Raw genomic sequence first — 16085 nt, 5'->3', positions numbered from 1 at the left:
GATCCACACAATCCTGCCCTTTCTTAATCCTTCACCAGCAGGAAACCACACAAGCTCATCTCAGCATTCACTCTGACTAGAGAACAGGGAGTGCTGTCTTTCTAAACCCTCCTGTTAAACACCTGCCCTGGGTCACTTGCTTCAGCCTATTGCACAACCTTCTCTAGCATCTTCTCCTCAAACAGTGGAGTTGGCTTTACCAGGCTTTCTCATTCTCACCTGACATAATACAGTCCTAGGCAGCAGTTACACATTGCCTGGGCTGACAGACTGCATCAGGCTGGAAGAGAGACCCAAGGGCATCTTGTCCAACCCCCTGCAGGCAGCAGGGACAGCTCCAGCTAGAGCAGGCTGCACAGGGACACAGCCAGGCTGAGCTTGGATGGCTCCAGGGATGGAGCCTCAAGCACCTCCCTGGGCAGCCTGTGCCAGTGTCTCCCCAGCCTCCCTGTGCAGAGCTTCCTCCTGATGTCCAACCTACCTCTGCCCTGCTCCACTTTCAAACCATTGTCCCTTGGCCTATCCCCACAGCCCCTTCTGAACAGTCCCTCCCCAGCTGCCTGCAGCTCCCTTGCAGGTATTGAAATGCAGCTCTGAGGTCTCCCTGGAGCCTTCTCTTCTGCAGGCTGCACAGCCTCAACTCTCCCAGCCTGTCCCCACAGCAAAGGTGCTCCAGCAGCCTGTCAGTGAGAGAGGAACAGGACCTGGGAACCATGACCCCCCTTTTTTATTTTCAGAGCTCAAGAGCAGCACGAAGGGCTCCTCGGGACACCGCGTCATGGCACTTCCACTAACGCAGCTTTGGTTGGAAAGGTGAAAGTCTCAGAGAGGAACTGTGCCTCGCTTTGCTGGGGCAGCGCGCTGGGAAGGGGGCAGGCTGAGCCCAGCAGGTGGAGCTGCACGGCTGGCTCCGCAGTAGCCTCGCCACTTGGCAAGGGCAGCGCTCTCTGTCAAATCCTGCCGGCAGGGCTCGGTGCCCAATTGTCCAGAGGAATACAATTATCAGAGGGCCCTTTGGACAACGTTTGGGCCCAGAAGTGGAATTTGCTATGTTGCCATTCCTTTGCTTCCATTAAAAGAAGTCTGTTCAAAACAAGGTGAACAAGAATAAACCAAACACGTTTCTGAGGGAAGGCTGTGCCCCCGGCATGAGCAGGCTCGTCCTGCAGATGCAGAGAGGGGATTCTGCCCCTCTGCTCTGCTCCTGGCCAACCTCACCTGCAGTGTCCAGCTCTGGAGCCCTCAACACAGGAAGGACTTGGACCTGATGGAGAGGGTCCAGAGGAGGCCACAAAGATGATCAGGGGGTTGGAGAACCTCTGCTATAGGGACAGCCTGAGGGAGCTGGAGGTGTTCAGCCCAGCTCCAGGGAGACCTCAGAACAGCCTGCCAGTACCTGAAGGGGCTACAAGAAGGCTGCAGAGGAACTGTTCCCAAAGACCTGCAGGGACAGGACCAGGGGCAATGGTTTGAAATGAGAGCAGAGCAGATTGAGATTGGATGTGAGGAACAAGTTCTGCCCCAGGAGGCTGCTGGAACACTGCAGCAGGCTGCCCAGGGAGGTGGTTGAGGCTCCATGCCTGGAGCTATTCCAGGTGAGGCTGGACAGGGCTGTGGGCAACCTGATCCAGTGGAGGATGTCCCTGCTGCCTGCAGGGAAGTTGGCCTGGATGAGCTTTGGAGGTCCCTCCCAACCCAAACCATTCTGTGGTTCTATGATTTTTCTCTTCCTTAGTAGTGCCTCTTTCCTTATCTGCACCCTGCCCACCTCTGCCTGTTCCCTTTTGCCCTTGATGTTTGTGTCTTCCCTCAAGGAGCTGCTCTCAATGCAGCATCTCCTCTGTGAGAAATCCAAACTGTTTCCAACAAATTCATTTAAAAGCAGTCAGGAGAATTCCTCTACTCTTTCATGAATGGCACACCAACTGGGGACATCCTCCTCAGGAAAACAATCTCCTTGGGCTGGGGTTAGGAAGAGAACTGCTGAGAACAATGGAAAGAGGACTCTGATTCTAATGACAGGGAAATGGATGTGGAGAGCAGGCAAATGAGAGGCAGCAGAGTCAGAGGCAGGCAGCTGCTGGGCACCTGCTCAGCTCACTCAAATCTTGCATTCTCACACTTTCAATTAAACATCCCTCTCCCCCTGCTCCTCCCTGTCCTTCACACCCATGTTTTTCACCTCAGAAGCAGGATTGATTTTGCTTGCCCTCACACCTTACCTGAGCCAGAAGGAGCTCTGCTCATACCTCTTCCGTTCATAGTTCTCCACTCCAAAATTGTAGCAGAGGATTGCCAGGTAACAGACCTGCAACAAAAGAGCTGCAGTGCTCCTGGGGGATCCCTCCCAGCCTCAGGGCCCTTCAAACGCTTCTTGGCTTTAAAGATATGCCCACTGTTACCATTTCTGACCTTGCAGGAGGGACAGTGGCTCAAAGGGAACCATAACTGCATGGGAAAGTGAAGCACCACAAAGCAGTCTGGGACAAGAAGCAGTGGGACTCTGGAGAGAGCAGGCAGCAGCCATGCTGAATGGCCCAGCCTGCAGCCAGCAGGCAGCTGTGTGCTGGGCTGCAGCCAGAGCAGGGTGGGCAGCAGGGCAGCAGAGGGGATTCTGCCCCTGGGCTCTGCTCTGCTCAGACCTCACCTCCAATCCTGCCTCCAGTTCTGCTGTCCCCAGCAAAAGGAGGACACAGAGCTGCTGGAGTGAGGCCAGAGGAGGCCATAAGGATGCTCCAAGGACTGGAGCAGCTCTGCTGTGAGCACAGGCTGAGCGAGCTGGGGGTGTGCAGCCTGGATAGGAGAAGGCTCCAGGGGGACCTCAGAACTGCCTGCCAGGACCTGAAGGGATCCTGCAGGAAGCTGCAGAGAGACTTTTGCTGAGGGTGTCTGGAGCCAGGCCAAGGGGGAAGGGTTTGGAGCTGAGGCAGAGCAGGGTTAGACTGGAGCTTAGAATAAGGGTGGGGAGACTCTGGCACAGGTTGCCCAGGCAGGCTGTGGCTGCCTCCTGCCTGCAGGTGTTCAAGGCCAGGCTGGATGAGACCTTGAGCTGCTGAGTCTAGCTGAGAGGTGTCCCTGGGCATTATGGAGAGGCTGGGGGGGATGATCTCTGAGCTCCTTTCCAGCCTGAGCCATTCTAGAATTCAGTGGATAAATCATTCTTCAATCTCTCCATTGGTGATTGAAGCAAACATTTCACTTCCCTTCCTGCCAGGTATGGTTTAATATTATTAGGATGATGATTTCCTCTCTTCAGGGCAAGTTTGTTTAGTTGATCAGATGGTGTTGGGTGACAGGTTGGACTCAATGACCTCAAAGGCCTTTTCCAACCTGGTTCATTCTGTATGAGTCAGTTGATTAGAACCATGGAATTAAACAATACAATCAAACCTTCAGGGGGAAAACTGCAACATTACAGCTTCAGGTTTGGAAATTACAACAGTTGGACATAGTTAAGTGTCCTGGTTTGAGCCTGCAGCTCAGTTAACCCTTAACCTACAACACTAAGTGAAGAGGACTCCACCTCTTCCACAGAAAGCCTCTTCCCATGCTGCCTCTTGGGGCTTAAAGAGGCTCCTGCACACTCGAGGTTTCAGGAGAAGCTGACTGCTTGGGCATTGAGAGCACTGCTGCTGGCTGCTTTCTGAGCCAGCCCTGACAGCCTCTGTGCCTCACAGCTTGCCTTGCCTTTGAAATGATTAGCAGCTGTCCCGTGCTGTTCAGAGCAGAGCCAGAGAAGTCCTTTCACATCCCACTAGGCTGCCAAAATCCACTCCCATTCTGCCTCTGCAGCTGCCTCCTTTGCCAAGGAGAAAGAAATGCTGCTTCAAGTGACTGAAGCTCACTCCTCAGGCAAGAATGAGAAGCAGCACAACATCCTGCCTCCAGTTCCTTCTCTCCTTGCAATGCAGAGACAAGCAGAGGCTCAGGATGAACCCTCACCAAGCCCAGTCACCCCCAGATGTGAAAGCCTCCCTTCTCCTCAGCTCACTTGTGTAGGTTCTCTGCCAGAACAGGAAGTTTCCTATATGGAGAGGGTTTCATGCAGAGTGTTTAGCATAAGGCTATAGGCATCCTGTGCCATACCCCAGTAACTGGCCTGCATGCTGGCAAGAGAGGCTTTTCAGAGCAGAGCTAGAAACCTACTTCAGTGAATGCCTGAGTGCCAGGCATCAAGCACAACACTAAACATAGCCATAAGCCTCCCTGAAGAGAACCACAGAATGAGTTGGGTTGGAAGGGACCTCAAAGCTCACCCAGCTCCAACCCCCTGCCACAGGCAGCGACACCTCCCACCAGCATAGGCTGCTCAAGGCCTCATCCAGCCTGGCCTTCAGCACCTCCAGGCAGGAGGCAGCCACAGCCTCCCTGGGCAACCTGTGCCAGTCTCTCCCAACCCTCACTCTCAAGAATTTCTTCCTCATCTCCAGTCTCAGTCTCCCCTCTCCCAGCTCAAAGCCATTGTCCCTCATCCTGGCACTCCCAGCCCTTGTCACAAGTCCCTCCCCAGCTCTCCTGGAGCCCCTGCAGGTGCTGGAAGGCTGCTCTGAGGTCTCCCTGGAGCCTTCTTGTAGTGCTAGGACAAAGGGCAATGGTTTCAAATTGGAGCAGGGCAGATTTAGGATGGACATCAGGAGGAAGTTCCTCACAGGGAGGGTGGTGAGACACTGGCACAGGCTGCCCAGGGAGGTGCTTGAGAGATTCAAGCTCAGCCTGGCTGTGTCCCTGTGCAGCCTGCTCTAGCTGGAGCTGTCCCTGCTGCCTGCAGGGGGTTGGACAAGATGCCCTTGGAGGCTCCCTTCCAACCAGTGCAAGCTGTGACTCTGTGGAATGCTGAACTCGGCTCTTCCCTTCTCCCACCTGTCTTCAGACAATAGCTCACTCTGGTACCAGTGCAGCAGCAATGCACAAGATCAAGATGCAAGATGCAGCTGGTCCTCTACAAGAGCAGATGGCACATTCCATTTACAAATCTTGCCTGACTTGCTGATTTGTCTTCTCTCATTCTCCCCAAACAGTTTCATCTATTTTAAACTATAAACTATGAGGGAAGGAAGGGAAAAAATAACTCTGCAGACAAAAACTCTGCAGATTGAAGATCTCAAGCAAGCAACCACAGAAGTTGTACAGAGGCCAGAGTGCTTCTCAGGCTCTAAGATACAGAGGGGAAAACAAACTTGCAGTGTTTGGCCTGACAAAGAAGGACTCATTCCTGTGGCTCTGTGGCTCCACTCACCTCCTTTGGCAGCCTGATCAACATCTCCCTGCAGCGCTGCAAGCACATCACTGCCTTCTGGAACTGCCCCTGAGCCACTGCCTAGAGAAGGACAAGCAGCAGTGAGCAGCCAGCCCCCCAGCTCCAGCAAAGGCTGATGCTGCCCAGCAGGGCTCAGGCTGCACACCAGGAGAGCCAGGCTTGGGATCAGACACCTGTCCTTATTCTTCACATACTGCAATCTCTTTGGCCACTGTCAAGGCCTCTGACACCGTCCCCCAGAGCAAGCTCCTGGCCAAGCTGTCAGCCCATGGCTTGGACAGCAGCTCTGAGCTGGGTCAGGAACTGGCTGGAGGCTGAGCCCAGAGAGTGGTGGTGAATGGTGCCACAGCCAGCTGGCAGCCAGGCACCAGTGGTGTGCCCCAGGGATCAGTGCTGGGCCCCAGCCTGTTCAGTATCTTTATAGATGATCTGGAGGAGGGGATGGAGTCCATCAGCAATAAGTCTGCAGATGACACCAAGCTGGGGGTAGGAGTTGATCTGTTAGAGGGTAGGAGAGCTCTGCAGAGGGACCTTGCCAGGCTGGGCAGATGGGCAGAGGCCAAGGGCACGAGACTGAACACATCCAAGTGCCAGGTTCTACACTTTGGCCACAGGAACCCCAGGCACTGCTACAGGCTGGGGTCAGAGTGGCTGGAGAGCTCCCAAACAGAGAGGGACCTGGGGGTGCTGGTGGACAGGAGGCTGAACATGAGCCTGCAGTGTGCCCAGGGGGCCAAGAAGGCCAAGGGCATCCTGGCCTGCATCAGGAACAGTGTGGCCAGCAGGAGCAGGGAGGTCATTGTGCCCTGTGCTCAGCACTGCTGAGGCCACACCTTGAGTCCTGTGGCCAGTTCTGGGCTCCTCAGTTTAAGAAGGACATTGAGAGACTTGAAGGTGTCCAGAGAAGGGCAACAAAGCTGGGGAGGGGTCTGGAGCACAGCCCTGTGAGGAGAGGCTGAGGGAGCTGGGGTTGCTTAGCCTGGAGAAGAGGAGGCTCAGGGGAGACTTTCTTGCTCTCTCCAACTCCCTGAAGGGAGGTTGTAGCCAGGTGGGGGTTGGTCTCTTTTCCCAGGCAACCAGCACCAGAACAAGAGGACACAGTCTCCAGCTGTGCCAGGGGAGGTTTAGACTGGAGGTTAGGAAGAAATTCTTCCCAGCAAGAGAGATTGGCCACTGGGATGTGCTGCCCAGGGAGGTGGTGGAGTCCCCATCCCTGGAGGTGTTTAGAAGAGCCTGGATGAGGCACTTGGTGCCATGGTTGAGTTGATCAGATGGTGCTAGGTGATAGGTTGGACTTGATGATCTCAAAGGCCTTTTCCAATCTGGTTAATTCTGTATTCTGCTTTGGGAAGCTCCTGAGAATTCTGGAGCCAGTACTCCCCTTCCAAATGCTGAGCTTAGTGTGTCACCAGCAAGTGCAGGCAACTCCATTCCCTCATACTCACACTCAGATGGCTGTGCTGCTCTCTAGCACTGGTAAAGCACCCAGAAACTCCAGTGGGGCACAGCAATGCCTCACAGAAGTTAGAATTTCTAAATGAAGTACTTTAAATGACTGCAATTTGTGATGCTCATCCCCTTCAGCACTTTTTCAGCCTCCTCTCACACTGCACTGGGCTCTGGGGTGTTTTTAGTTTGTTATCACCATGATCTTACCTCATTCCATGATGAGACTGGAAAGAAAAAACCAGGTGTGATGAACTCAGTGCTTCCAAGTCTTGTGATTTTATACTGATTCTTCCACTGTTTAAAGCCTCAGGCAAAGTTCATGCTGCAAACCCAAATCATCTTCTGCTAGGGTGGGAGCTGATCCCAAAATTAGATTAAACTGCTGCTGGTTCAAAACTATCCCTGCTCAGTGAGGACAACAGCCTGGAGTCTGCCAAAGCAGGATGAAATAAGAATTGGGGTGGCTCAGCCTGGAGAAGAGAAGGCTCCAGGGAGACCTCAGAGCAGCCTGCCAGGACCTGAAGGGGCTCCAGGAGAGCTGGGGAGGGACTTGTGACAAGGGCTGGGAGTGCCAGGATGAGGAACAATGGCTTTGAGCTGGGAGAGGGGAGAGTGAGCCTGGAGAGGAAGAAGAAATTGTTGAGAGTGAGGCTGGGGAGACTCTGGCACAGGTTGCCCAGGGAGGCTGTGGATGCCCTCTCCCTGGAGGTGTTGAAGGCCAGGCTGGATGAGGCCTTGAGCAGCCTGGGCTGGTGGGAGATGTCCCTGCACATGGCACAGAGCTGGAACTGGAGGATCTTGAAGGTCCCTTCCAACCCACTCCATGACTCTGTGAAAGCAGCATGCATGAAGAGAAGGTATTCAGGTACAGAAAGCTCTGTCTGAGAGCATAGAACATGAACAGCTTTGGTGATGCTCATGAGGTGGCAGTCATGACAGTTGTAAGTTACAGGAGACTGCACATGTGGCTCAGAGTATCTCCTGGGAGATAGAAACCTTGGCTAGCTGCAGCCATGGGCAATGCTACCTTTGTACCTTTTCAGTCAGCCTAGCTGTAAATACCAATACACCATGGTGAGCATGCCAAGAGACTGGGCTGGCATGGTACAGGAGGGCAGCTCAGAGGCCCAGGCTCTACACCATGGTGAGCATGCCAAGAGACTGGGCTGGCATGGTACAAGAGGGCAGCTCAGAGGCCCAGGCTCTACACCATGGTGAGCATGCCAAGAGACTGGGCTGCCATGGTACAAGAGGGCAGCTCAGAGGCCCAGGCTCTACACCATGGTGAGCATGCCAAGAGACTGGGCTGGCATGGTACAGGAGGGCAGCTCAGAGGCCCAGGCTCTACACCATGGTGAGCATGCCAAGAGACTGGGCTGGCATGGTACAGGAGGGCAGCTCAGAGGCCCAGGCTCTACACCATGGTGAGCATGCCAAGAGACTGGGCTGGCATGGTACAGGAGGGCAGCTCAGAGGCCCAGGCTCTACACCATGGTGAGCATGCCAAGAGACTGGGCTGCCATGGTACAGGAGGGCAGTCCAGAGGCCCAGGCTCTACAGCAGGCTCATCTCCCTTCTGCAGCCAGGCACAGGACACCTTTATACCTGGACACCTTTATACCAGATAGTTTCTGCTCCAGCAGGGCAGCTGTTTGTTCTAGGAAGAGCCATGCCAGCCAGATCCCAGAGCAACAAATCTGAACAAGAAGATACAAAGAGCAGAGCAGAAATGACTGCAATAATTAGGCACATTAAAACCCATTAAGTGATTGCAACACTGACTGCAGCAGGAGATCTGCTATCTCACATCTCAGGGAAGGAAACACATCTCTCAGCAAGTTTCCAAGGCCAAGCATTCACACATCTCATAACTGGGCCAGAGCCTGCCTCTGCAGCCCCAGTGAGCTGCAGTGGAAAGCAGGAAGAACACATACTGATTCGGCCTGGTAAGAGAGCACTTTGAAGAGGCTCTTCTCCACATCAGCTCTGTGCACTGCAGTATCTGCCTCACCATCTCTCCCCTGGAGGGACTTGGCATACAGTTTTTCTATGCTCTGGAAAACAAAGCACAGGCATCACCCCTGGGGTTTACAAACAGCTGTGTCTGTGAGAAAGCAAACCTGGAGCAGAACTTACACCCACGGCCATCCCCAGGAACTCATCAGCCAGATCAGCTCTGCCAAGCTCCAGCCAGCCCTTCCCAGTTTTCATAGACATCTGAAGGACAAAATGGGAAGTGCAAGGTTTGATCCCATGGCAGAGAGGCATTCCAGCTCTTCCAGTTCCTGCCTCACATCTGAAGGAACTCCTCAACACTTAGCTACTGCAGAAGACTCCTGGTGCCCTCCCAGACAGTAGTACATACATGCTGCTCCTGTAACGTTGTACCTGATGAGTGTGGCCAGCCGGTCAGGGCAGATTCTCCTGCCCCTCTGCTCTGCTCTAGACAGACCACATCTGGAATACTGTGCCCAGTTCTGGGCTCCCCACTTCAAGAGGACAGGGAACTGCTGGAAAGAGTCCAATAGAGAGCTCAAGGATGGTTAAGGGACTGGTTAAGGGACTCTTAGGAGTAAAGACTGAGACACCTAGGGCTGTTTAGTCTGGAGAAGGCTGAGAGGGGACCCTATCAATGTCTGCTAATATCTGTAGGGTGGCTGCCAGGAGGATGCAGCCAGGCTCTGCTCAGGGACACCCAGTGACAGCACAAGGGGCAATGGATGGAAACTCAATTGCAGAAATTCCACCTCAGCATGAGGAGAAACTTCTTTGGTGTGAGGGTGCTGGAGGCCTGGAGCACGCTGCCCAGAGAGGCTGTGGAGTCTCCTTCTCTGGAGATCTTCAAAACCCACCTGGATGTGCCCCTGCTCTGGCAGAGGCTTGGACTGGGTGATCCCTTCCAACCCCTAACGTTCTGTGGCTCTGTGATGCCAACTACCCTGTCCCCAGACTGCTAAGGGCAATGATTCAGCAAGGTGTCCCTGTGAGAATGCAGCAGGTTTATTCCCTACAGCTTCAAGCAGACTTCCCTCCCCTTCCAAAGCAACCACAGCAGGCTTTGAACGTTTCCCTTGGGGATGCCTTGACTGCTTACCAAAATCAGTCTCCGAAGGGTTTCCTCTGGAGGCTGGCTGCCCTCACAGCGACACAGCAGCCTGCAGGCCACCACCCGCACTGCAAGAGACAGGGCAGGCACTCAGCAAGTCCTTTCTGCTCCTCTTTGGGCTGGGGCTAAGCAACCCAGGCCCTGCTGCATCTGAAAGACTGCCTGCCATTTCAGATTGCAAGAGGGGAAAGTCTGACAGCTTCAGGAGGCAAAGCAGCCTGAATTTTATCCAAGCTGCTTAAAACTGCTTTGTAGGCAGTCAGAGGGGGGGGAAAATCACATTTTCCTCTCTCATCAAAATACCTATTAGAGAGTTTAAGTTAAATAGATGGTATTTAAAGACTTAATTACACTGCAGGTGCTCACAGCAACATGTCTTGAGAGCCTCAAAATAGCCTTCAGCAAAACAGGGAAGTGATGTTTAATAAGCTTCACATTTTCAAAGCAAGAGACAAAAAAAACCCAACCCCAAGCCCAGGCTGTTCTTATGCATTAGGGGTGGAAAAAACACCAATTACTGCATTTCAAATAGCCTCTCCCTGGCCCTTCATCTGTGATACAAGACCTGAGAACATTATGTCCCACAGGTACTACCTGTCTGTGTAAACCTGACCTTTTCCCTTCATCTGATGCATTTGGGTGAAGTGAATTACACACAACTTGAACTGCAATCCCTCAAGACAAAAATGCAGGCCAGACCCTGCAGTCCTGCAGAGCCACAGAAAGAGCAGGCTGAGGGAAAAGCCCCAAAGCTCCCTTCTTACCCCCAGCCCTGCTCCTGGCTCCAAAACAAAGCCACCAGTGTGTCCCTGGCTACAGCAAGGACGGAAAGGGAGGACTTCAGGCTCTTCAGGGTGTAACCATTGCTTCTGTGGTGAAAATGTCTCTCCAATCTCACCTGACAGAAGGTCACCAATGGTTTAAAATAGCTGTCTAGGTTGTTTCCACACCATTTTTAGATTAAACCCACAGCACTGGAGGGTAAAATCCAGCTGCCTGGGGACACCTCCTTACTGATGCTCTGGCATGGAACAGGGGAGTGATCAGAACGCCTGCACTGACAGTGTGTCACAAGGACAGCTGCAGGATGCCGCTTCCTGAGCTGTACCGTTTCCTCTGCCGACAGCCGCCCTCAGAAAGCCCCTCCAGCCGCTGCCGCCCCGGCAGGGGGCAGCCAGCGCAGCCTCTCCCGCTGTGCCGCAGCCCAGCAGAGGGGGAGGCTGCCGCAGACATACGTACGTTTGGCTCGCTGCTCGCTGCTGACCACAGAACCTGCGTGCTTGGTCACAGCCCAGTTCCACAGCCTGATGGCAGCCTCTTCCACCTGGCCAGGAGAACACCATCAGATTGCATTTTGTCCTGGATTAGCGACACAGCAAGATTCACCACAGGAAAAGAAACCATCCTTCACATGGGGGAGAGCAATGACCTGTCCACAGCTGTGCAACTGCCTTTGAGGCTGAGTCAAAGGTGGGAGCTCTCCATGGAACTGTTACATGATCCCACACGGAGCTCTGGGAGTGACTTGAAGGCAGGCAAGCTGGATGGGCCACACAGAACTCCACAGCTTCACAGGCTGCATTGGGTTGGCAGGGACCCTCAAAAGTCACCGTGTCCAACCCCCTGCAGGCAGCAGGGACAGCTCCAGCTAAAGCAGGCTGCACAGGGACACAGCCAGGCTGAGACTGAATCTCTCAAGCACCTCCCTGGGCAGCCTGTGCCAGTGTCTCCCCAGCCTCCCTGTGCAGAACTTCCTCCTAATGTCCAACCTGACTCTGCCCTGCTCCACTGTCAAACCATTGTCCCTTGGCCTATCCCCACAGCCCCTTCTGAACTGTCCCTCCCCAGCTGCCTGCAGCTCCCCTGCAGATATTGAACTGCAGCTCTGAGGTCTCCCTGGAGCCTTCTCTTCTCCAGGCTGAACAGTCCCAACTCTCCCAGCCTGTGCCCATAGCAGAGGTTCTCCAGACCCCTGATCATCTTGGTGATCTCCTCTAGACCCTCTCCTTCAGCTCCATGTTCCTCTTGTGTTCAGGGCTCCATATCTGGCCACAGCCCTGCAGGTGAAGTCTCCCCAGAGCAGAGCAGAGGGGCAGGATTCCTCTCTCCAGCTCTGACCACACTGCTTTGGATGCAGCCCAGGCTGCCCTTGGCCTTCTGTGCTGCCAGTGCCCAGTGCTGGCTCCTGTCCAGCTTCTCCCCCACCAGCACCCCCAAGTCCTTCTCTGCAGGGCTGCTCTCAATCTCATCATCCCCAGCCTGGACTGATGTTGAGGGCTGCCCTGACCCAGGTGCAGGACCTTGCACTTTGCCTTATTGAACCTCCTGAGGCTCTCCTCACTTCTTCAGCCAAAAGCATGGATCACTGTTTCACACAGACCCATCACTTCAGAGTAATTACAAGCCAGTGGCAGGAAGCACAGGGACTTTTCATGAGATGTACTACCTCTTGTAAAACATTTTGTCAGGTCTTCTAAACACATGAGAGCACTTCTAAGATGAATCAAGGTAAGACCATGACTCTCTAGATGCAAGGTTGACAAGGCTTGAAACTAAAAAGCACTAATTAAGTGTGTGACCACCTGCACAGAGATGTCACATGATGCCTGGGGCAGTGCCTCCAGCTCCAATTTGAAATGATGCACCCCAGTGAATAGTGTAGGTGAAGGGGTGGACTGCAGAGGCATTCAGGTGTGCTCCTCAACAAACCTGTTCATCTGTCATCTTACTGGGATGTCCTGGCCTATGCTTCCACCAAGTCCTTTTCCAGACTTAGCAAAACTGGAGCAGGACAGGTTTAGGCTGGACATCAGGGGGAGGTTTTGCACAGGGAGGGTGGTGAGACACTGGCACAGGTTGTGCAGGGATGTAGTTGAGGCTCCACCCCTGGAGCCATTCCAGATCAGCCTGGATATGACCCTGTGCAACCTGATCTCGTTGGAGGTGTCCCAGGGGGGTTGGGCAAGATGACCTTTGAGGGTCCCTTCCAACCTGATGCAGTCTGTGAATGTTTTTAAAGCATGACCTCATTTACACTATCCATTGGGATGAAGCTTTCTCCCAAGCACACAAACGTTGTGCACATCACCACAGCCAAAGCAGAGCTGAGGCACTGGCAGCTCTCAGATCCCATTCTGTACATTCCAAACAGATGCTGAAAAGTGTGAAAGGACTGGAGCAGAGCAGCAAGGATTGCATCAGGTTGGAAAACACCTCCATGGCAAGGCTTCATCTCTTTTGACTATCAAAGAGAAAACTGAGTCTTCGTTTCAAATACCTCCATCAGGACGTTTCTGCTATTAGCAAGCCAAGAACAGAGAGACTCTGGGAGCTCCTTAGAAAGATGATGCAGTCCTACACAATGGCAATCAGCTCCTTCAGCAACCTGCCTCAAAGGGATGCAGCTTCCAGCGCTTCAACTCCTCCTTCCCACAGCAGACTGCCTACAAATACTCTCGTCTAACTCACAGACATTTTATGGGGTCTTTTATGGAACTGAACAGATTAGAAAGGCACAAATTCTCCTCTCTTGAAAAATACATGATGTCAAGGGGCTCAGGAGTACCTGAAGGACAGCAGTTATGCTGCTGTATGTCTTTACAGACTGCATGCAGCATACTTCCAGTTGTGACACCTGCTAACCTATCCTGCTCTTTGTCACAGAGTCAGGCCTTTCAAAATTGTAGTAATAGATTAACAGCCCCACAGACTGCATTGGGCTGGAAGGGAGTCTCAAAGAGCATCCTGTCCAACCCCCTGCAGGCAGCAGGGTCTGAGCAGGATGCCCAGGGACACAGCAAGGCTGACCTTGAATGTCTCCAGGGATGGAGCCTCAACTACATCCCTGCACAACCTGTGCCAGTGTCTCACCACCCTCCCTGTGCAGAACTTCCTCCTGATGTCCAACCTAACTCTAGTATTATATATATTTATTATCTATCACTGTCTAATCATTATTTGATTATCTAATTATTGTTAGAAGGCTCCAGGGAGACCTCAGAGCAGCCTTCCAGGACCTGAAGGGGCTCCAGGAGAGCTGGGGAGGGACTTGTGACAAGGGCTGGGAGTGCCAAGGGACACTGGCTTTGAGCTGGAAGAGAGGAAACTGAGAGTGGAGATGGGAAGGAAATTGTTGAGAGGGTGGTGAGACTCTGGCACAGGCTGCCCAGGGAGGCTGTGGCTGCTTCCTCCCTGGAGGTGTTGAAGGCCAGGCTGGATGAGGCCTTGAGCAGCAACCTGTGCTGGTGGGAGGGGTCCCTGCCCACGGCAGGGGATTGGGACTGGAGGATCTTGAAGGTCCCTTCCAACCCAGCCCATTCTGCAATTGCTCTAAGCTAAATGTAATTTTGTCAGAAAGCTTTGGACAGGATCTCAGCTGCCCTTGTTTTTATCATAGATTCATGCATTACCCATCAGACTTCTTGTTGAAAAGGATCTTCTAGAGTAAATATTGAGGGGCTGGAGCATGTCCAAAGAGCAAGCAAGCTGGTGGTGAAGGGCCTTGAACACAAGCCTGGTGAGGAGCACCTGAGGGAGCTGGGGGTGTTTTGTCTGAAGAGAAGGCTAAGGGGAGACTTCATTGCTCTCTACAGCTCCCTGAAAAGAGGCTGGAGTGAGGTGGAGGTTGGGCTCTTCTCACACCAAGTGAGAAGAGAAGGGCAACAAGGCTGGTGAGAGTCCTTGAGCACAAGCCCTATGAGGAGAGGCTGAGGGAGCTGGGATTGTTTAGCCTGGAGAAGAGGAGGCTCAGGGGTGACCTCATTGCCCTCTACAACTACCTGAAAGGTGGCTGTAGCCAGGAAGGGTTTGGCCTCTTCTCTCTAGCAACCAGCACCAGAACAAGGGGACACAGTCTCAAGCTGTGCCAGGGTAAGTTGAGGCTGGAGGTGAGGAGAAAGTTCTTCACTGAGAGTCATTTGTCATTGGGATGTGCTGCCCAGGGAGGTGGTAGAGTCCCCATCCCTGAAGGTATTCAAGAGGGGACTGGATGTGGTACTTGGTGCCATGGTCTAGTCACGAGGTCTGTGGTGCCAGGTTGGACTTGATGATCTTTGAGGTCTCTTCCAACCTTGGTGATACTGTGAAGTGACAGGACAAAAGGAAACAGCCTCAAGTTGTGCCAGGGGGGTTCAGGTTGGATAATAGGAACAATTTCTTCCCAAGAAGGGTTCTCAGGCACTGCCCCAGGCTGCCCAGGGAGGTGCTGGAGTCCCCATCCCTGGAGGGATTTAAAAGCTACATGGACATAGTTGAGTGGCAGTAGCTTAGCAGCAGCGGTGAGACTGTGAGCTCTGGATGAATGGTTGGACTTATCTCAAAGGCTTCTTCCAATCTCAGCAGCTCTGTGGTTCTACTCTGTAAAAACTCCTCTAGAATACAGAGGAGGAGTAAAATTTTAAAAGTGTAAACAACCTAATTCACTTTTATACCTATGGAAATGAGCTCTCCTCCCCACTCCAACATCCCAGGCTTGCCAGGCAATCCAAACGAGCTGCTTGCTCAGTTCCTGCTTCCACAAGCATCTGCTGTCATCATTATGGGAACCCACTCACAGGGTGAGAAGGTCCTCTGCTGACCCAGCAGAAACTCAGCAGCACTCCCTGCTTGCCTTTTCACTGGGAATTACAACAAGGTGCTACTAGAGACCTATAAAAACCTCAACCCCATGGAGCTCCCTGCAGCTTTTCCTATGATGATTGACTTTTACATTTACACAGATGGAAGGGACCCCAGAGATCATCTGTTCTCACTCCGGAAGAACGTTTTGCATTCTCCAGGACTTCCAGGCTGTTAAGAGCTGAAGAAGTGAACCGGTTTACATCGCAACAGCGCCAAAGGTTCAGCTTCACCGGCAACCAACAGCTGCAGGACCGCAGCCACCGACCTGGGCGAGCGTCTGCTGTGAAGCACACGAAACTCCCGGGTGCTCCGGCCCCGGGCCGGGGGGCCGCGGCTCCACCTCAGGCCTGCTCCCATCCTCCCCAGAGAGGCTCTCCGCTGCCTGGAAGAGTTCCTCAGTGAGGGCGGCGATACGGGACGGGGCCTCCTCCTTCAGCAGCTCCCCCATCAGCCCTGTAAGACAGGACGAGAAACGGGGATTAAGATAGAGCCCAGCAACAGGCGCCGGCTCCCCAGCGCCCCCGGTACCATCCAGTGCCGCCAGCCGCGCTCCCGCCATGGCGCCGCCGCCCACAGGCTGACAGGACCCGCGGGGCGGGAGCGCACCGCCCCCGCGCGCCGCCGCAGAGCATGCCGGGCACAGCGCTGCCTGTC

At 53.6% G+C, this 16085-nt stretch overlaps 1 protein-coding gene across 1 annotated transcript in view; it reads right to left on the bottom strand.

The window, feature by feature from the left end:
• The window catches only part of TEX11 (testis expressed 11), a 57650-nt gene extending 41633 nt beyond the window's left edge, over positions 1-16017 (bottom strand). Inside the window, exons 1-7 of the mRNA XM_054169554.1 lie at positions 15697-16017; positions 11052-11136; positions 9801-9880; positions 8843-8923; positions 8641-8760; positions 5237-5317; positions 2223-2308 (exon numbers count right to left, since the gene is read on the bottom strand). Of these exons, the coding sequence (XP_054025529.1) occupies positions 2223-2308; positions 5237-5317; positions 8641-8760; positions 8843-8923; positions 9801-9880; positions 11052-11136; positions 15697-15990 (827 nt within the window). The 5' untranslated portion in view covers positions 15991-16017. The remainder of the gene's footprint in view (positions 1-2222; positions 2309-5236; positions 5318-8640; positions 8761-8842; positions 8924-9800; positions 9881-11051; positions 11137-15696) is intronic.
• Positions 16018-16085: the final 68 nt, after the last annotated feature.

Source organism: Dryobates pubescens, chromosome 18 (genome assembly GCF_014839835.1).
Source record: "Dryobates pubescens isolate bDryPub1 chromosome 18, bDryPub1.pri, whole genome shotgun sequence".
In the NCBI taxonomy this organism is placed as follows: Eukaryota; Metazoa; Chordata; class Aves; order Piciformes; family Picidae; genus Dryobates; species Dryobates pubescens.
This window is presented reverse-complemented; position numbering and strand designations above follow the sequence as displayed.